This window comes from Nelumbo lutea, chromosome 4 (assembly GCF_056320005.1).
Source record: "Nelumbo lutea isolate HS-2025 chromosome 4, American lotus-T2T, whole genome shotgun sequence".
Taxonomy (NCBI): domain Eukaryota; kingdom Viridiplantae; phylum Streptophyta; class Magnoliopsida; order Proteales; family Nelumbonaceae; genus Nelumbo; species Nelumbo lutea.
Window position 1 is genome coordinate 93,722,927 of NC_142687.1, and position 23,048 is coordinate 93,745,974.

Here is a 23,048-nt window from a genome sequence, read left to right on the forward strand (position 1 = left end):
ATCGATAATCCATGTTCTACTCAAATGTAATTTTGCTAGGGCTATCTAGTTTGCTAGCAACCTAGCAGTGTGACCAGAGTTCGTCTGTTTGTTGACCTCTTAGCTCAGCAACATGGAATGTCAAATGTCCCACATTGGATTTAGGCTTTCTCAATTTTCTACTGGGAAATATGGAAGACTCACAATGGTTTGGTTTTCAATGGATCAATTACCACCCCAGAACAAGTAGTTTCGAAAAGTTTATCTTAGAGTTACGATCGACCATCCCTAGCCAATCAGTTCCTACATCTTTAACTACAAGTCTACAACTTCTGAGCAGCGACAAACTTGGACCCCTCCTCCCCTAGACTGGCTGAAGATAAAAGTGGATGCAAGTTTTTCACCTCGTAGCAACTATTCTGGCTTTGCTTGTATCATAAGAGGCTCAGCAGGTTGCATCTTGGCTCAAAGAATTTCAAAATGACTCTGTGCCTCGGTGAAGACGGCGGAAGCTATGGCTTTACAGTTGGGTTGTATGGAAGCTTCAATCTTTGGTCAAGTGAAGGTGATTTTTGAATCAGACTCGTTGGAAGTGGTGAATGATATTCGTGCCACTATCAACTCACCTTCATTGGTTTTCTTCTCCCCTTTAAATGCTTTCTTGTAGGATATTAAAGTCTTTGTAACCTCTTTTGAGGTCTTTCAATTTCAGTATGTTCAGAGATCATGCAATTCCTTGGCTGATTGTCTAGCCAAGCGTGCTCTGTGGGAGTTGGGGAATGAATCCTTCCCTGTTTTCCTTTTTGATGGCATTAATAAAAGCTCTCTTTAACTACCAAAAAAAAAAAGAAAGGATAAGGAAGAAAAGGCAGTTACTAGGGAAGAAAAGAAGGATTTACAAGTAAACAACCCTGACAGTTTGGGGGACCACACCTGATTATCACCCACAGAAACATCAAAGACCATGTTATCCAATATATTCAACAGTCTTGATACTGATGCAATTTCAAACTCTCTAAGGTTTCTCAATAACCCCAAATTCCATCCCACCCCAGAAGAAGGAACCCCCAATGAAATCAAACACAGGTTTCTCTTTAAGGCTTGAGAGAGCATACAAAGGGAACACATCTTTCAAGGGAAACTCCCCGACCCACACATCTTCCCAGAATCTAATCCTATTACCAAAAGACAAATCATACCTAATATGCTCAAGAAATTGAGGGAGAATACCATGCACTGCTTCCCAAGGTGTTGCTTGATTAGCCCTTTGCAGAACACTAGCATCCTGTCCATTCCTTGAGAGCTCATTATTACTTGAAATCACTTTGTGCCACAACCTATCATTCTCCAAGGGAAAGCACCACAACCACTTACTAGCATCCCATCTGTTTTCTTCTAGAAAGGAGAGAAGAAGAGAGAAAGGCTGTTTGGGAGCCAAAAACTTAGGTTGGCAACGCCTAGATCTCTATCTATAATAATGAGATTAAAATAAAAGGCAGAAATTACATACTTGGCGGCACATCCTAATAAAAAACTATAAGAAAAGAAAGAAACCAACCGACAACATCCTAGAACTAACAGCAGAGATGACTCTAACAGCAGAAATAACTCTCAAACTATTCTAACAACACTCCCCCTCAAGTTGGGCTGAATATATCTATCATGCCCAACTGGTCACATAGCTTATTCTATCGCAAAGTATGGAAGTCCTTTTGTGAGAACATCAGCCAGCTGCTCCTTGGAGTTGACATACAGAATGCAGATTTCATCCTTTTCCAATTTCTCTCTTATAAAGTGCGTGTCCACTTCAATGTGCTTTGTCTTGTCGTGTAAGACAGGGTTAGTAGCAATGTTTATAGCTGCCTTATTATCACAATAGAGAGACATATGGCTGCTAACAGGGAACCCAAGCTCCCATAGTAAATTCTTCAACCAAAGTGCTTCAATCACCCCATGTTCCATAGCCCTATACTCAGCTTCATCACTACACCTTGCAACTACATTTTGTTTTTTACTCCTCCATGTCACTAGATTTCCTCCCACAAATGTGTAGTACACACTCGTAGATTTCTTATCATCCACAACACCTACCCAATCGACATCTGTATAGACTTCTACTTTCAAATGGTTGTGCTTATTGAATAGCAAACCAGTTCCTGGATAATTTTTTTAAGTACCTAAGAATTCTTTCTACAACCTCCATATGTGATGTCTTAGGGGAATGCATGAATTGACTTAGAACTCCAACTGGATAAGCTATGACCAGACATGTAATAGACAAGTAAAGCAATCTTCCAACTAGTCTTTGAAATTGTTTCACATCTTTCAAAGGTTCACCATCACAATCACCCAATTTATGATCAACATCCATAGGGGGTTTCCGCTGGATTTGCACCCAGCTTGCTTGTATCTTGTACAGATCTAGAATGTACTTCCTCTGAGAGATGAAAATACCCCATTTGAGCGGACAATCTCAACCCCAAAAAATTACTTTAGAGGACCCAGATCCTTCACCTCAAATTGGGAAGCCAAGAACTCCTTCTGAACTGCCATATGAAACTTATTGAACCATGCTCTAGGAGATTGTTTTAGGCCATAGAGAGATTTTCGCAATCAAGATTTGCACCCAATGATAACAGAATCTGAATTGAATTCATCTTTTTTTTTTTTCAGCAACAACATCAAATTTTATTACTTAGAATAAGAAACTGAATTGAATTCATCTTTGTACTAGGTCAAATGTCTCATCATAATCAATACTATAAACCTGAGTGCACCCTTTTTCTACCAGCCTTGCTTTGTATCTTTCTACTATTTCATCCGCCTTATGTTTCATTGTAATACCCATTTACACCCCATTGTCACATATGGACAAGAATGATACATCTGCAAGCCTCACTTTATCTCTCCCAAACAAAAGGCTGCAAGACTAGAAGAGATTTGGCTTACTGGTCATATGGTTAAAGGACCCTGAGCCAATAATCCAGGGGGAATCAATGGCAATGGAAACATGGAAGACAAAGGCCACATTACTTGATGTAGACACAAATGAAGTAAAAGGGGTACCAGTAACTAAGTAGTCCATCTGACATAAAGCCCTACCATATGATTCCAAATGATTACAGAAGGAGTTAATGATATCCTCATTGGGGTCAAAACCTGTGGAATGTTCCCATGTAGCACCAGTAGACACTCCCGCAGACTAAGAATCTTGAGCTTCCATATTTATTGCAATGTACTTCTTCTAACCTTGCATCTTACCTTGCACTTCCTTTTTTATAGCCCACTTTGGTTTCCCAAAAAGCTCCCAACATGTGTCACGAGTATGTCTTGCACGCCAACAATGAGTACACCACAACTTGTCCTTTCCATCAACTTTCTTGGCATCACTCTTCTTTCCCACATTAGTACCACCTGCTGCAGCTAAAGATACCTACTACTCCCCCTCACTTGTAACCATTACATTCCGTCTACTTTCCTCAAACTGGACCAAGGCATACACCTCTTGAACTGAAGGCAACTCACAACTTCCCAAAATCCAAACTCTTAGAGGCTCATACACTTGGTTCAATCCCAACAAGAAAGCAAAGACCCGCTGCTAAGAGACCAACTTCTTATAAGCTTTGGCATCATCATTGTGCTTCCATTCTATAGTCTGATAGTAATCCAGCTCCTTCCAAACAGAGGTAAGGGTTGAATAATATGTTGTCAAACTACGATCACCTTATTTACAGGTTGAGGACTCAGCCTGTAACTAATAAATCTTAGCATAGTGTCTTTGCTCAAAGTAGGTTGTTCTAGTTTGTTCCCATATCTCACTTGTAGTCTCTGCCCATATAAAATTCTTCTTTACATCTGGTTCCATGGCTACAAGAAGCCAAGACATCACCATACTATTCTCCTTGTCCCACTTTTAGGTTCATTCACTCTCCCATTTTTGTATCCAGCTTTTCCCCTAGATGTAACATACAGTTTCACACCTTTGGCCCACTCCATAGTTGTCAAAGCGACGCCTAGGCGACAAGGTGCCCTTGGAGGCTCGCCTCGCCCAATCACCAAGTAGTTTTGTGCACTATGTTATAAAATACTTTTATATTTTAAATTTTTTGGCATTATTAAACTAGAATACTCATTTTATGTGTTTATGTACTAATTTCATTTTATTATTTTCTTATTTTTTAGGGTTTAATCAACAGAAACATTGCTAACTGCTGTATTGAACCATAACCCATGGTTCAAAGTATCGATACACCTCTATGTATCAGCAGAGGTGTATCAGTACTTAAAACGATACTCCCCCTATTTTTATTTCTTTGGTTTTCAATTTCATTTTTAAATATATATATTATTTCAAAAAATGGGTTCCCGAAAACACCTGTAAACATGTGTATTGGGGCGCCAAAGATACAATACAATACACCCGATACGGGGCATATTGTATTGAAGTTTTGATCCTTGATTGAATCCTCAAAGATTTCAGAATCTGAACCAATAAGCAAGGGAAGAACTTAAAATTTTGTCTAATCAACACATTTTCTTCTTACATATCTTCTTCTTCCACCTTTTCTTTCTTCTTTTCCTATAACAAAAGTAGGGGTTCGGCCCCTATATTTTTTGAATTTTCTTTCCTTTGTTCTTTTTCTCATAAAATGTTGATTTTCTAAAAACATGAAATTTATACTTCTCTTATGAAAATTATGGATAACTATTAAGGAAAGATGGTTATGGAACCTAGGGAACTACCCTAGGATATATGGTTTTACTTAGAAAAAAAATCCATTGCCTAGGCGACTAGGCGACAAGGCGGCGGCCCCCTGTCGCCTAGCCTCACCTTGGTGCCTTAAAAACTATGCCCCACTCTAGATAGTTCAGACCATTCAAAGGGGTAATTGGCATCGGGAAAAACATATTCTCAGCACCCATACCAACTGTACCACAGGTTGATGTAACCCCAAATGAAGCTGAATTATCAGTTGCCATATTAAGCAGGTTCTACAACTCAAAAAGAACCACTGATGCACACAGAAATATGTCTCCACCCTATTTCTACCACCCAAAATACAAGTAGGGCACAAAACACACACCAATCTGCCCCCTAGAATGGAACACCATTGCTGAGACACCACTACCAGCAACTAACAGATCCAAAAATTCAATCTCCAATCATCATTAGGCCACACAAGACATAGACCAAAAAAAGACAGCACATACATGTCATAAGGGAGCCATACAGCCCCTGTACAAAGGTAAACATAACAAAAATACAGCCTTCACAGTATTGGCTGTCACCAACTAGGGTTTCCTTGGTGTTACAACCAAGGAAGAACCTGGAGAAAACACAATCAGATTGTTCTGATCAGTCCAATTGGGTTCTTTCACTTCATAATTCAAGAAATCAGAGATCTGGATGAGAGGAGATGTGATTCTGAGAAAAACAAATCCTCCTATAGCCCAGGAATATGCTCTAATACCATGTTTTCTTCTAGAAAGGAGAGAATAACACGAGAAGAAGAGAGAAGGAGAAGAGAGAAAGGCTGTTTGGGAGTCAAAACTCAGGCTGGCAGCACCTAGCTCTCTATTTATAATAATGAGAAAAAAATATAAGGCAGAAATTACATACTTGCCCCTGGTGGCACACCCTAATAAAAAACAATAAGAAAAAGCAAGAAACAAGCTGACAGCATCCTAGAACTAACAGCAGAGATGACTCTAACAGCACAAACAACTCTCAAACTACTCTAACAACACCATTCCAAAATGCAATTCATTCCATTCTTTGATTTTTGTTTTCAGCCCTTGTAACTTCCTATGGAATCTCTCATTCCTTTCTGGTGTACTCTAGGCCTTTCCTCTTCCCACCACTCTTTTATTTTTTGAATAAAGCTCAAATGGCCTACTACATGTTTTCAAATCTGAATGGAGTTAGACCCAGCCTCTTAGATCTTGTATACTGCAATCGGCCAATGGTCTGAAGTTACTCTAGGTAGTGCCTTCGATACTAGTCCACCTCAATGCTTAACAGGTGATGGATTTTTTTTAATAAAAATCATGAATCCTAAGGAAATTCCCTAGGTTTAATAGCATCCAGCAACCATCTTTTACTAGTAATTATCTACAATCTTCACAAAAATGATTAACTTCATATTAGCCATAGAAAATCAGCATATTATTGAGAAGAAAAGGAAGAAAAAAAGAAAACTGAGAAAATTGAGCAGAAGAAAAGAAAGGGTGAAAGAATAAGAATGTGTAGATTGGACAAAATTTTTAAGCTTTTTTTTTTTTTTGAGCAAAGGTAAAATATAATTGTATTGATGTAAAAGGTCCTTTGTACAATGAGAAGCTATACACACCAAAACAGAAGGACCTCAAAAAAAGGCCATCCTCGAAAAATTACAATCAGAAGTAACCTTGAAATTCAGTATGTATAAACCAACTTCTAACACAACCTAAAGCCGAATTGATGACTTCAGCTTCAGTAGAGGTTTTAAGATCAAAGACCCTGCTGTTCCTTTCTGTCCAAACCACCCACAGAATTGCTAAGGGAATAGAAGACCATCAAATCTTTCTTTTCTTAGCCATCCCTCGGATCTGCCAAGCCTCCAGGCAGGCTTTAACTCAATCTGGCATACACCAGCTTAACCTCAGACTACTTAAGAAGTGGCTCCAGATCTGCGAAGCAAAGTTGCAATATAAAAACAGATGGTTTACTGATTCTGTATCCCCACAACAGAAGCTACGCCTCAGGTCACTGCAGTTAAAACCTTTTCTAACCAACATCTCTTTGGTGAGACATTTCTCTAACGCTGCACCCCATACAAAAAACTTTACTTTAGAGGGAGCCACTGTTCCCCAAATGGCCCGGCATTGTAGAGGGTTTCAAAACCTCCCCTTAACTGAAAACTTCCCATTTCTGTTCCCTTTCCACACTAGAGAATCCTCGGATTGCAGGTTTTGAAGTCTCTGAGGGTTCACGACAGAATACACCAACATGGTGTTGATTGAATCCTAATAAATATTAGATTGAAATACTATTAAATTCTGGACAGACCTTTGGTGGGGAAGTACTCCCTTCTGCAAAGCCTTCCCCTCTCTCTTGAGGCTAGTGTGTGATAAGCATGCTCTCATTTCTATAACCTTGATAAGAGATTCAGAGGGCCTTTCCTGTAACCTCAATTTTCGCAGAGATCTAAGAGGCTGAACTTTCCGAAATCACCTCCTTACTCTCAGAAGTGTTCATCTCTCACTCCACTGAAGACAATCTTATTTCAACACCTAACCACCAACCCACCCCCCTCTCCTTTTCCGGGCAAAAAGATTTGGCTCCCCACAGTCCCCCCCCCTAGAGTTTCTTTCATGATTTGGGAGGCTTCTTGCTTAAAGCTGAATACTTGTTACAGCCTCCAAAATAAGTTTCAAGGCCATCGTTCTATCTCTCCTACTATCTGTCTGATGTGTTACAAGGATGGTGAATCTATCGATCACCTATTTTTTAATTGTGTGGTGGCCAGAAATCTTTGGCAGTTCTTTCTCGATTCCTCAGCTGGAGGCAAGTTCAGCAGGACTCCCCCTAATTCTGTTATAGAGTTTATCAACTCTTGGCAAGGGCTAAAGATGATTTCAGGCAAGAGAGGAAGCTGTTTCTGGAAAGCAATCGTTCATGCTGCTATGTGGAATATCCAGTGTTTTAAAAGCACAAGGTGCAAAAAAAGAGCAAGGGCCAATTTGCGCCTGAGGCACGCACCTTTTTAAGAAAGGCACAAAACTACAAAAAAAAGCTAAAAAATAAAAAAATGCAAAAAAATATTAAACATAATGTTAATAAAAAATATAAACATAAATTTTAAAATAAATGTTTTAAAAAACCAATTATCTAAAATTAAAAATAAAAGCAAACATATAAAGCATTTTCAAGCATGTACAACCCACAATCTCATTTTTTCCTTAATTGCATTGCTTCAAGTAGCTAATGTGATGTAAAACATATTGCATTCTTGATTCTATGAGTCGCCTTTGTACCACAACCCTCGAGGCAAGCCCGAACAAGTCTATTACGGTTATCCTATCTCCCAAAGAAATGTAGTTTCTCTTCCAATTCGCAAGTCTCTTTGTAAATCTCTCAATCATTGGATACCAGAAACTATCTATATTAGGATTTCCTCCCAATGGTAGTCCCAAATATTGTAATGGCCAATCCCCTACTTCACACCCCAATAGTCCAGCTAGCTGAATCACCTCTTCACTCCCTAAATTTACTCCTACCACACAACTCTTGCCCCAATTAATCTTAAGGTTGGAGATCCTTTCAAATTTATGGACTATCCTTTTTAGGTTCATAAGTTCTTTTGTTTTCCCTTCACAAAACAAAATAATATCATCTGCAAATTATAGGTGTGTAACCACCACTTCATCCCTTCCAAATCTCCAGCCTCTAACCATATTGTTGGCATTTGCCCTTATGATCAATTCACTCAACACATCAGTTACTAGAGTAAAAAGGAAGGGGGATAGAGGATCTCCTTGTCTAAGGTCCCTTTTGGCAAGAAAAAAATCTCTTGCTACTCCATTTACCATAATTGAAAAATTCCTCTATCTGGACAAGAAAAAAATCTCTTGCTACTCCATTTACCATAGAAGAAAAGGAACCTTTAGAGCTTGGGAACCAAATTCCTCTATCTGGACAAGGAAGCTCTAAGCAAACACTATCAAAAAGAAGGAGAAGCTTTGACAGACAAGTTGCTTCCTCATCCCTCAAACCCCTTTGAAATCCAAGATCCCAATTAAGACTCAAAGGCAAAGAAGGAAGAACCAAAAAATTTGAAATGACCTTATTTTTATACAAAGAAATAGAATACAAAGAAGGAAACACCTCCTTTAAAGGCCAGTCACCAAGCCAAGTGTCTTCCTGGAACCGAATTAAATTCCCTGAGCCAAATCATACCTGATGTACCTTAGAAACTAAGCCAATCATCCATCCTCCTCTTCAACTTAATGGACACTGAATACTTCTCAATTAACTCCTCAGTACACTCCATCTCTGCATTTTTCCATAAAGTTATAATTCCCCCTGAAGCTGCCCAAGATTGTGTGTATGCCCAACTTATGTCTCTCGCTGACCATATACTCCTTACCCAATTCCTATCTAACTCAGACAACTTAGATTCTTGAATCAACACAATATCTGGCTTTTCTCTTCTCAATAGATCCCTAATCAACCTCCTCTTTTTCTTGAGCTTCCTAACCCTCTTAAATTCCAGCTTATCAATTTCATGGAGACCACGGAAAAATACCCCCTAAACAAACAAACCACTCACCACTTCTTCTCTTTTTTCCAACACTCCCTTTATCATAATCCACCTCACATTTTAGCCTTTCCACCTCACTTAACATTTTCTTTCTCTTCTTTTTTACACCAGCTCCTTTAGACCTAGGCTCCTCTAGCTTCTCTTTCCCTTCTTTCTTTCTATTGGAACCCTTTTTCTTTGTTTTCCCCTTTTGTTTTCTTGAGCCAGCTTCTACATTTAATCTGCCATCATCCTTTACTTCCTTCTCAACAATAGGATTAGGAGTGTCACCCTCCTCATCCCTTTCAATCTGTTCAGCCATCTCTTCCTCCACCTGAATTCTAAACAGTTCCATAATCAAGTCCCAAATTCTATCCCTGATCTCCATGTCTACAATTTCTGAAAACAAATCTCCAATCACCTCTGTTTCCTACATTTGATTATTCTGATTGGCAGACTGCAAGGTTGGGCTAGTCTCCCCCATAGGCACAACATACACAGGACTAGAAGAAACATTAGTAGCAACAAATTTCGGGTTCAAAAGAGACTTTTGTAAACGGGTAGGATTTACCGAAGGATTTGGCAACCCCTTAACCCCAATCATTGGGCTAAAGTCATAGGTGCTACTTTCAGAACCACCCTCTAGATAGTTAGCCGTGAGAACAGGGCAGTTTATAGCTCTACTAAGAGGTTCTGGGTTGACTTTACAGCCCCTACTAATACCCTGTATTTAGTCTTGTTCTGAACACAAATCTCCATTGTTCTTTGTCTTAGATTTTACTTCCCCCGAAGTGGAGCCTAATCTTCCTTCCTCTTTGTCAGGCTGGATCGAGAGTCAAGGAAGTGTAGTAAAAAGATCATCATCAAACAATAGTCTCAATCCATCTTCCGCTTCTTCCCCAAGTCGAGAGTGGCACTTACTTTGAACACTTCTAAAGCAAAAACCTTCAGATTTCTCTCCTTCCGTACTGTCCTCTAAACTTATCCACCCTGAATCTATTGTTTCATCCCTGTTCTTTGTTCTATTGTACGGTTGTACCTTGGATTTAGCTTCTCTGGACTGGTAGAGTAGGAAACCAGTCTCGGCACCCAAGCAAGCCCCAAACTAGAACTTCTCATCGAGCCTGCTTCTGGAGAATTGTGTTTGGAGGAAAAAAACGTCGTTACAACTTCGGTTTGGGACGATGATACACCCAAGCATTGGTCCCCCAACTTTTGACATCTTGTTGTAGTCACGTGATCACTTAAGTGATCACCTCATCGAGCCTGCTTCTGGAGAATTGTGTTTGGAGGAAGAAAGCGCCGTTACAACTTCGGTTTGGGACGATGATACACCCAAGCATTGGTCCCCCAACTTTCGACATCTTGTTGTAGTCACGTGATCACATGACTTCCTTTTCAAGTCCCCTTGAGTCAAACTTAATGGGCCAGGCCTAATCAGCCAAAAAATGATACTTGAGGTTTCTTGTTGGAAAAAGGGAGAGAAAAATGATACTTCCATATATGTGCATATATGTATATTATATATATATATATATATATATATATATATATATGTGTGTGTGTGTGTGTGTGTATAAATATATATTTTAACAATAAATAATGTATAAATACATTGTAAATATGCTATACGTATTATTTTATATTTAATATATGTTTTTTAACTCAGTTTTTAATTTTTTATTTATAAAAATATTAAAAATTGCAATTTGAGGCCAAAAAAGGGGTTTTTCACGAAAATAGCAAGCGTAAGAGCCTTGGGACACATAGATCTCGAAATGTTACCCAAAATCGAAAAAAAAAAAAAAAATCACCCCAATCGGACATTGGAGTGCAAAGCTATGGCCTCCGAAAGTTTGCATGTATTGTGTGCAACCCGCAACCCGGTCACCAAGTCGAACGGGTCAATGGTCCAACTGGCCAAGTCGAACGGTTCTTGACCAAATCAACGATTTTTTACCGTCTGATGGGTCTTGACTGAACCGGACCCAGAATCCTGACCGGGTGACGGTTCGACCGACTGGGTCAATGGCAAGTTGAAAACATTGCAAATAATGCATCACATGGTGACAATTAAGAATTATTTGTGAATGATACTATCATATTTCTAAAGCCCAGAACTAGAAGAAATTTCATGGGAGTTTCAAATTGATAGGGAAACAATATATAGCATGGTATCCTTAAAAAGATAATAGTAATATATGGTATGGTGGCATACATAAAGTAAAAGACATTATTATTAAATATATAATACCAACTTACAAGGACATATTTGCCATACCTGTGAAATGGATATATGGTAATTCCGGATTACCATATATCTGGCCTAGCACAAACCTCTGCTCCCTCTATTTAGCCAGAAGCATAGCACAAACCTCTGCTTCAACTATCTGGCCTTCTGTAACAAAAAGGAAGTAAAACAAATAAACCAGTTGCTTTTGTTACACCTTTTGTGCTGATGCGAAGGATATAGCTCAGGTTCAGTAAAATAAGATTCTTGATAATAAATATTAGACATAGAGGGAGTAGAGGTCTTACCCCAACGAGTCATAAAGAGCATGTTGCTTTGCTACAATTGGGTGATGCACAAGCAAAACCAAAGATGAAACCTCCATTATCAAAAGGATTTTCAACAGAAGACAAAGAATCAAAGTAAAGGACACACGTCAAAAAGAGAATCAAACAACACTTTTGGTAAATAAGTATCAAATAACTAAAAGAATGGGAAAAAAATAAATAAACTAGTGCTGACACTGAGGGTCATAGAACCACTGCATAAGAAAATCATACAAATACTGATCCATTTGAATCATTCAATTTAATTGAGACAAGAAAAGTTGAGTAGAAACGAATGAAGCCACTTATAAATCACATTTCATGTAATTCAAACACATCGTTAACAAAAATGATCACTCACTAAAAATAGTGTTAGCACAAGGAAGAATACACCTCTACTCATTCTTCCAAGCATACAAAATTAGTGAGAAACCAAGACCTTGTAATTGGGAATCTCTGAATATTTGCGAGCAAGACCAAGGCAATATAGTAGGATCAGAGGACGTATGGCTCGCCCACAACTTCTCAGCGGAAAGGCAAGTCTGGAACATAAAAACAGCACTTCCAAGAGCCGGACCGAAGAGCCAGTTATGGACATCCCAGAAGACTTCTACAGGGAGACCATCAACCAAGATGGTTTGATTCCCCCGGAACTTCCATCTAAGGCGCTTCACCTGCATCACCGTCTTACTGTCTATGCGGATCAAGAGGCAGGGATCGTTGAGATTAACAGTATCGCACTCAATGGTAACATCATGGATCTGCCCATTGTCACAGAACTGAGCTTTGGTACCATAGAGCCTCTTCCCGAAAATGTGCTCTCTCTTGGCGACAAAAATGGCATTCGAAGGAACGGGTGCCGCGTTGGTCTTCTTGTATGCCTCCTTACTCAAATCCCCAAGGAGGAGAACCATCTCTCGATCAAAGACGACAGCCAAATAGAATCCTTCCAATGGCTCAGGGCCGGATCCGAATTTGGCTGATGAGAGGTCCCAGTATATATCAACTTTACTAGAATCTGCCTCTAAACTCTTGGACCCTTTTCTCTTGGAGAACAACCAGGGTTTTATATCAACTTTACAGAGGCATTGGTTGGTTGAATCGTCGATCCCAACACTAAGGCCTTGACCCATCAGATTCTTGCTCCATGTAACAGTAATCATGCAAGAACGGCCGCGTAATGTACCCTGATAAACGCACGTAACCAAATTCTGAGCATTTTTGCTGGCACTTGAAGAAGAATCCGCAACTTGAACCCCATTTTCGCCAAAACAAGAAGGGAAATCTCTCATTCTGATACCAGGAACCTCAATTTTTCCTACTAGTTTGTGGTGGGGTAACAACCTAATCTTTCTTTAGAGGCAAGGGCTGAAACCCAGAAGAAACAGGCCACTCCAAAGGCCGAGAAACAGAAAATAAACAAAGAGGAGAGGAGAACTGGCCTCTGCCTCAATCGATTAAAGAAAAACTGAAGAACCCATCTCCCAAATGCTTCAAAACCTGCTTGTGAGGGCTTGCTATGATCTGGATACTGGATTTCTTAATGACCCTCCTTCAAAGAAGCAGAAATCAACACATTTAGAGAAAGAACAAGACCCGCTCATAAATTAGACACAAGTTTGGGGAATGTAGGAAGTAAACAAAAATAATTAGGAGAAGCAGATGAACTATGGAGTTGTTTCACTGTCAGCATCTTTGCTAAAACCATCTCTAAAATTACTCGAAAGGCAATTATGGGAAGAGAAAAAAGAAACCACAAATACGGAAGAGATGAATACAGAAGACAGCGACAGCTTAAATAATCTAAAGAAGAAGAAGAAGAAGAAGAGAGATACCCAGAAGAGAAACCTCAAATGGAGAAAACAGCAACTGGGTATGGCAGGAAAGGCTGGTTTTACAACATTACTCTACGCCAAAAAAAGCAAAAGGCATCTCTCTCTCTCTCTTAGCATAAAATCTTACAGACCTTCCTTTACCTGACATAACCACATGCATTAGAGAGCTGAAGAAAACCAATATCATGCCAACTTCCACAAGGAGATGCATATTAGGAGATAGATTCTCCTCAAATTAAAGACATTTTGAGAAAAAAAAGACTGTTACTGGGTTAAAGATACGCAATATGGCTTGAAGAAACCTCCTCTTCCATGGCGTTGTATGTATAATTAATGTAATAATGTAATTAATTAAGGAAGAGTAAAGCTGGAAAAAACGGTTTTCAAGTAGGGACCATGTTAATGAAAGCAAGCACGAGGTTACATTTAATTCAATGACCTCCCGTCCCCTTCCTACACAAACCCAATAGTCCCCCTTGACCATTTAACCTTTTTCAGTTTTAGATAATACCAAAGCATCTCTGTGCTGCCAACCCATCACTACCCACAGCGGATTTCCACTCTCTCTCCTCCCCCTCCCTTCTTCTCTCTCTAAATTTTATAATATATTCTATATAAAATTGGAAATTAAAAAATTTGATACCCAGACACTAGAACAGAGTATTTTGTATACATGTAAGTGATTGGGTTGATAATATAGGTAGTAAGGTAGATTTTGTTTGTGAAAAAATAAAAGAGTAGAGCAAATTTCTGAGTATGGCTTTTTCTCTTCTCTTTTTATTGTTTTGTAGGGAAGAAAGGTGTTGGTGTTCACGTGTATTTGTTTGTCCATGCTCAGTTGGCACATCTGATGAATGGGGCTGGATGCAGTCCACTTGTTGCTTTTGGCTTATATTAAGCAGAGACTTTGGAAGAAGGTTACTTGGACCTGGGGGGGCCTATTTTACCTTTATTTATTTTACAATCAATCCTTTCAGCATTTTTAGGTTCAGGTCTCAAGATACAGATAAGGGCAATACTCTGTTTGATCCTTTTTAGAATTCCAGGTTTATTTTACAGCTATCCTTTTTTAACAATTTCAGGCTTATTTTTATTTGACATAAACCAGCTGGGTTGCTCTCTTGTATTTCTTTTTTCTGTAACCTGAAGATGCCCAACTACTGGCTAATGAATGAGAGAGAGACCAATTTTGGCATTTTAGAAAAACCACAGATTTTGATTGTGGTTGGGCTAGCCTTGGGCAACATCATTAAAGCCCAACATGAATTGGGGAGCATCTATCTCAAGCATGGTGGACCCAAGAAGGAGAGCCCAGCATGACTTTATGCAATATAGTCTTAAGTTTGGCAGCCTGACCTGCCTAATGTATGACATTGGGTCTAAGTAGAGAGAGGATGTACAAACCAACCTTATCTGGCCACCAGCCATGACTGGGGCTGGGAGGGAAGAATGACATGTTCAACAGATGAGAAATCTCAAGGAAATTGCTCTGCCTTGCCTTAATATGGCATTTCTGATATTATAGGCTTATAGCTACAAGTAGTGATGGAGCATCTTCACCTTACGTGTCCATGTCTGTTGGGTGATTTTCACATTTATCATGCCATGACCCATGCTTTGGGCCTGTCCCTCTCCCTCCCTTGTGCATTCCTCTCTTTATAAACATCAATCACCTTTAATACAAAACGACCTAGGACAGCATATCCTGGCTTGACCAGGATGCCCCAAGTCCAAGTGTTTGTACATGAACCTCAGTGACAGATGATAAGACTTTTAAATATCTGAAAAGTGAAAACAACTTATTTGGATTAACATTCTTGCAGAGTTGCAGATATACAGCCATCTTTGACACTGTTTCATTGACCTGCAGGCCCTTGAAACCAGAATGGTTGTATCACTAATGAGCTAAACACCGACCGTTCCATTCTTTTGGCTCAATACAGAATTTTTCACTGTGTCACACAGACACTGACCCATAGGGACAATGTCAAATCGTGGGTTCTATCTATAGAACTTTTCAGTGATGAAAGATGTGATATCTTGACAAGTTTTTTCAATATTCATGAACAGTGGAAAAGGAATAATTTCTTCTCCAATGGGTATGATTTTTTAATCACCTTGGGTTTTAGTTTCAAATTTTGTATTTGTATCCCTATTTGTACTCTAATTTGTATAGGAGAAAGCATCAAATTTTAATATTGTTTTGATAATAATAACCAATTGGCATCATTGTTCCTTTGTGGCCTTAAAACAGCGAAAAGAACAAATAATTGGTGCATCAAAATTCAAAAGTACAGATGCAAACAACTTGAAAAGATGGGGAGATAAATACAGAATTTGAACAAACTGGCCAAGGGATAAATACAAATTCATCAATACAAAGGGAACCCAAGTACGAGAATCCCTTCATTTCTATTTTTTTTTTTTTCTTTTCATCTAAAAATTGTTTCTTTTCGTAAAAGACGGGAGTAATATTGAATTGCACATTAAATTATATCAAACAAGCAAACAAACAAAAAAAGCAATTCATAATCAAGATGCCCTTGTGGGTACATTAGAGTGCTGGAATCAGAAGCATCCAAGGCAACCGATTTGTTCGTTTGTAGAGGATCCACGCAACGCTGTATGCTACTTCCTCTTCCCTTTGTAACTGAAACCAACCATTAAAATTTCATATTTTTCCATGAAAATAGAAAGACCACTAAGAGCCACTCCTTAGTACTGAATCAGAAGTCTGGATTGACTGATACATGTGAGGAGATATTCCAGATATTTTAGAATTTTAAATTCTCCATGGACTTTGTTTGCTTTTGCCGTCTCGTGAGATGGGAAATTTATTGCCATCTCTAGGAATAGTTTTTTAGGCGATCGAGAGGGCTTATTATATATGGTGATACTTCATTTGTTTGAACTGTAAGTGAAGCTCAGCAAAAACTACAAAAATTCCCCGAGTTGAGTATATACTCTAATCTTGTAAAGCAGTCTTTGACTTTATTTTGTAAAGGTTTTCTACACACTTGACCAAGAGGAATGGTATAGCCTACCCAACAGTCCAACACAATACCACCAACTACTGATCACTAAGCTCTTTTTTCTTACCTTTGCTGCCAATGGTAAAGCAGTTCCTATATAGTAGGTGTGTCAATTAGACCGGATTTGGTCCAATCCGATCCAGCCAATATGAATCCATTACAGATGGGGACCAGTCCAATTCAATCTGTTCAAATTGGTTTTAGTTTAGAAAGGTTTTCATCCAAACTTGGTCCATTCTTATCTTATATCAATGGACCGGGTATTGCTTGGATCCAACCCAATCCAATCCAATAAATACTTTGGACTGATTGGTCTAATTCAATGTCTTATTGGTCCGTTCAATTCGTCCAAATTAATTTTAATTTAATTACCTTGCTGTTCTGCTCCTTAATTAGTTACATCATGAATTGATCACAATGACAAATATGAAAATAAAACTGTCAGTGGTTTTCCCTTTTCATTGAACTAAGTAAGTGGAGTTCAACTCAACCCAATTGCAATCTCTTTCTTTCCACTTTGAGAGCCACCCTGCCTAATAATTTAGTTTCCAAGGCGTGCTATGATCAACCACACCCACACTCAATTACGGACCCACCATTTATTTGCCTTACCCACATGGTATATGTAAGCTCCCCTGTCCCTGCCACTCTGAAATAGAAACTACAGAACACTGTTTTGGAAACAAAAATAATTATTGCATCAACAAAATGATATTGATTTTATCAAAAAATCTATAGAGTCATATCTATATCTTGTGCTGAAATTTAATTAGTTATAAATTTGATGATGAGAGTAATTAAAGAATTATTATATATATATATATAAAAGTTTAAGTTGTTAGGTGAGGTCCCTGAATATACTTTTATTCTCTAATACACCCCTTTACAAGAAATAAATTTTTATTCTCCAACATGTCCGGCCCCCTACTAAGAGTATTGGATTTGAAATATGAACAAACATAGGCCCATCCATAACTTATGTTGAAATTTAATTAATTATATTGGATACATTAGACCACTTAGTCAAATGGCTCTAATTATCATGTCAAGAAATTGTTCAACTTAAAAACTTAAACCGTTGGGCAAGCCCCTAGCTTTTATTCTCCAATAGTTGTTTTTGTTCCAACCATGTTCCCAAAATACCCCTAAAAACTCGAATGTGAAAAGGATTCCAAGCTTTAAAAATGGCTGGAATTCAAAAGTATAATCAGGGATGTCGATGGCACTCCAAACCAAACTTGATTTGATCCAATTAAACCTGATCTGACCCATCTCATATACGGGTGCATCTATAGTCAAACAGGTGCTTTATATGTATAAATATTTCATTACTGCAATGGGGCTAGGCTTACCATCGTTCACTTCAATCCAAACCCAACCCTAAATTAAACTCCATCAAGATCCGATCTTAACCCAATAGAGTCGGGTCAATGCGGGTTTCTGAATGGGTATGGGGCACCATCAAGTTTGAAACCCTTTTCGCATTCAGCTTTCAACACCCATTTCAATAGCTATCAAATACAACCAATGATAAGTGAAAAAAGACCAAACCCATTAGTCTCATCTCATCCACTAGGCCAGGCCTCTCTCGTTCCAGTGGGTCTCGCCTTGGGTTCTGGTTGGGAAGTGACAACTCGAACTTGGACCAATCAACGATTGGGCTACGACGTGTGACCATGAACCCACAAAAAAATTGCAGGTTGGTTGGGTCTAGTTTTGTAGGATACCCGGGACACCACATGACAGTCCCCATCCAAACCTCACATATTGGGAAGAGTTATAATCACAAGATCAAGGGATTGATTATATATCAGAGGAAAGTATAATTAGACTTAATTGGATTTGTTAGAGACTTAGAGGTGTGATTTGTCTTTCTTCTTTAATTATGCTTTTTCTATCATAATTAGGACAAACAATAATTAAAGTTTAGAGAAAATCACAAGCGAATAGTAATCGCGTAAGGAGCTTTTGTTTTTGTAAGGACTACAGAGGGTGGCCCCCTGGGCCCTGGCCCTCTAGAGGTAAAGCATTGTCTCATTGACTGAGGTGACATCTTCATTTTCTAATGTTGTTGAGATATGTAATAAAGGTTCAGTTTGTTTGCAATGCTATTTTATTTGCACCGGTACAAATGCACGGAAGTGAAATGTGAAGTTTATAAGTTTTGATTCACTTTTACTTTGGCTCTTTTTTCTTCAGATTTCAATAAAATAAAATTTGGATTCAACTTATTTGCATCAAGGTTTTTAAAATCGACCTGGAGAATGAACCAGTTAAGAGTCTGATTCTTGGGTCAAATGGTCTGACTGTTCAAATCGAACAGTCAATCTGTTCTGATAAAAAAATAAAAAATAATCAAAATCGTTCAAACGGTTAACCAGCCGGGGTCAGTGGTTTGCTGACCAAAATCAATCATTTTTGGAGAAAAACGGAATCAATCACCTGATCTATTTTTCTCAGTTTTTCAGTCTAACCATTTGGTCTGGTTCGGTTTTAAAAACCATGTGATGCATATTGTATTAGTATTGAAGGCCAACGCAATAATAAATGCAGAGAGAGTTAGGAGATTTTAAGAACTTTAAATGTTACAATCATCCTCACATAGCTATATATCTGTGAAACGTTAAATCGAACAAAATAGGAAAAAAAAAAAGAGTATCCATGGTTGGAAAGTGATATACCCAAAAGTCTACCATGAGGCTTTCCCTCTCACTCCTCACTAACAAATTAATGACAATCCAAATCTCAACCAACCTAGCGATCCCAACTATCTAAATTTTCTATTGGAATGCTAGAAGAAGGCTCCAGACAGAAAGATTGTCCAATGGGGGTTGTTGAAAAATCAGATTATTTGATTCTGATGTTCCTAAAAGGCAAGCTCTTTGGTAGGACCCATTGGTTGTGGGTCCCGATCCAGAATATAATATAATATATGCAGACAGGTCTAGCTGTTTTGGGGACCCGAAAGCCTTCTAGCTATGGCTGAATTCTAATGAAGATAATAGTAACAATGAACATTAATAAAATTTCAAAATCACCATTAAAAGGAGTCAAAATGATCAATTATTTCTATGGTGATTGGTGAGTCCATATACCTGCTATAAAAAACTTAAAAAAAAAAAAGAAACATTAGGTAAAGAATTTCCAGATTCACACACACAGGCCAACTGAAAGATAATGGCTCTTTTTGCCACATGGCAAAGAATTTCCAGGATCAAGCTCGTCACATGGATAGAAAAAGATGTGGAAAACCACAAACATCTATTCTTTTTTCCCACCTAACTTTAATTCAACTCAACTCAGCCACTGTGCTGCATACCGAGTGAAAATAAACAAATGTATCCATTTTAATTAATATGAATATATTTTGTGTGAGACTTCAAAATAGTTTCTTTTTCTATAAAGAAAGTTTAAGTTAAGTTGAATAATTTGGCAAAATTTTTCAATTTTCAATAAAACTAAAGAAAATACTAAACTAGCTAATTATTAAATAATTATATATGTGTGTCACATTCTCTAACCTAATTTTAGGTAAGAAAAATATAAACCCAACTTATAATAGAGTGCATATGGAAGCAATATAAGTATACAATTAAATACATAATATATAATACATACAAAATACAAGGCTTTGCACTCTATATATTTATATTTATACTCCTCCCAAACTGAACCTTATGGGAATGAATTTGCTAGTCAGGTTGTTTAGCAAACTTCCCTAAACAGCCAATGAATCCTACTAAGTGGCAAATTAGTTTAAAACTCAAAAAGGTGTCGGTCTGTCATAGATCTCTTCTCCACTTTATTTTTGCAAGAGAAGTTTTGGCCTAAAAGGCTTGCCATGTTTAGAAATTAAGCCTACTCTACGAGTAGGTTTACATTAAAATAGGGGTGCAATCAAATCAAGCTCTTAGGCTCCAATTTGATTAGGTTCAGTTTGAGTTCAGTTCTAATTGAGTTCCAATCAAGCTCAAATCTCATGGTAATCTCAATTAGTTATTCGAATATACTATATATTATAAAAATATTATATATATTTATAAAACATAAAAATATATTCATTTTTGTCAAACTCATCAAATATTTAATCAAATCGAGCTCGAACCAAAAAATAAAGTTTGAATCAAACTCAAGTTTGATCTCAAACCTAGTAGCATTTATGTCATGCCGAGCCAAGACATGCCAAAGTTCGGCTCTGCTTGACTTGATTGCACCCCTATATTAAAATTTAAAACTTCAAACAGCTAGCATTAGTTGTTAAAAAATAGAGCATATCAAGGTCCATTTGGTTCATTCTGATTCTAACTATTTGGTTGGACAGAATAGGATTCCAATTCTCATTCCTAGTGGAATGGCATTCCCCCATTTGAGGGAATAATCATTTCAGCCTCCCACATTGGGAATGAAAATTTCATTCCGGCTGACAAAAAAATCTATTTCTCTTTGCCTAACACCAACCCTTCTTAGATGTCATTCATATCTTATGGGATCTGATTTTAAGTACTGAATAGGTGATTCCAATTCCAATTCTAGGGAATTTTGATTTCAATTACAATGGCAATTCAATTGGACCCTCAATATATTAAAATAAAAACCAAACCAAGCATCGACAAGGAAAGCTGGTTTGATGACATTTTCATATATGCAAGATAAACCTATTTGGTAAGTTTTATATTAAAATTTTAAGATTTTGAACAATCAAAATTAAACCAAAAAAGCTAATTGGGTAGTGGGTTAGGTAACTCATCTGTCAACAACCCAATGAAATAGTCAAAATTATATGAATCCCAGGATCCATCGGTTCAACCATCCGGCTCAACGACTATTAGAACATTAGGGCTTATAGCTAACATTGACAATGAGATTGGACATGTACCCAATCCAATATCTGATGGATGGTTTGGATGAACCAAAAGATTCTTCTACACCTTCCACATTTTACAAATAGGTAGGTTATGTAGGGAAGTTTGGCCACCATTTCCCCTTTTTTTATATTAAAAAATTGGGCAGAACAAGCTTTCTGGTGACGTCATAGAAAGAGATGGTAAGCAAACATTTTTCTTTTCCCGTTACTAACAAAATCCATCTTTCAATTGGGACTACTCTTTGTTTTTACGGAGTATTAAATTAATACACACAAGGGGAGTATGGGGTGGAGACCATAAGGTTGTCAACTAGTCGGGTCTGACCTGACGGACCTGACAGGACCGAACCGATTGTATCAGTTTTGGTTTCAGGATTTTGACCAATGATGGGGCCGGTTTTACTCTGTTCCAAACTTATTCAGACCCAACTAGAGAATCAATCATTTGGTTTTAGGTCTATCGGGTCAGATCCAATAAACCCGAGAAGCTCGATTAGTTCAGTTTTAAAATAAAAAATTACAGGCTCTATAGGGTCTGGTTCAGTTGCTGGAATACATTTCTTGTGAGTTCGAGATCAGTTCTACCCTCTCCCGACCCAGATCCGACCTGTTGACAATCCTAGAGAGTAGAGACTAGAGACATAACAGAGTGCACCATGAGAACCTATGTTAGTTATATGGGTTTGATCGTATGCCTTCATTTTTGGAGGGACACTAAGTAACCATCTTTAACGAATACCGGGTCGTCAGCACTTGTGGCCCAGATGGAATTAGGGGTGAGTATTTTGTTTATTCGGTTTAAAACCGAATTAAATAAACCAAAATTTTAAAAATTAAACTAAAAAAATAAAAATAAAAATGAAATTGAAATTTAGAAAAACCGAAATAAACAAAATGGAAAATTTCGGTTCGATTTTTGGTTAAAACTGAATTTTAATAATATATACTCTATTATATATATTATAACATATAATATATAATATATATTATGGAATCAAATATCAGTATATTATATATTAATATATAAATATATTATATATTATATATTACATATAATAATAAAAAGTTTGGTTAATTCCGTTAGCTGAAATTCTAATTTTAAAAATCAAAATAAAAAACCGAAAAAATCAAATAAAAAAAAAACTAAAACCGAAAATTTTGAATCGATTTTTTTTATTTTAACCGAATTGGGCTCATCGTTGTTGGAAAAATAGGTGTAGTACATCCTGCCAAAACTGCTTGGAAGCTAAACAAAAAGGTGCACATCACGCTCACAAGGGACTACCAATTATAATAGTGGAGGAAGGTGCGGATTGTTTCATGTGTACATGCCCTTATGTGTCGGGCCACAGACGTGATACAATGGCGATTACACATGAAGCAAGACTGTAAGGTGAAGCCAATCTCTGCAACTCTGATCGCTAAAATGGCAAAATGACAGTTCAATGCATTATTTGCAAGGCATTGATGAGCTCTGAATGACTAAAGAATCTTGCACATG

General features: G+C 37.8%; 1 protein-coding gene across 2 annotated transcripts; it reads right to left on the reverse strand.

Moving 5' to 3' along the window:
- Window positions 1–12,032: 12,032 nt before the first annotated feature.
- LOC148861882 (uncharacterized) lies at window positions 12,033–14,359 on the reverse strand. Of its 2 annotated transcripts, none has more exons than XM_088983974.1 (2): window positions 13,652–14,359; window positions 12,033–13,368 (listed from the first exon to the last, which is right to left on the reverse strand). In XM_088983974.1, the coding sequence occupies exon 2, from the start codon at window positions 13,106–13,108 to the stop codon at window positions 12,212–12,214; it is 897 nt and encodes a 298-aa protein (XP_088840100.1). In that variant the 5' UTR covers window positions 13,109–13,368; window positions 13,652–14,359; the 3' UTR covers window positions 12,033–12,211. The 2 variants fall into 2 exon arrangements, with proteins under 2 accessions (XP_088840100.1, XP_088840101.1); XM_088983975.1 differs by having other exon boundaries at window positions 13,793–13,945.
- Between the last annotated feature and the right edge of the window lie 8,689 nt (window positions 14,360–23,048).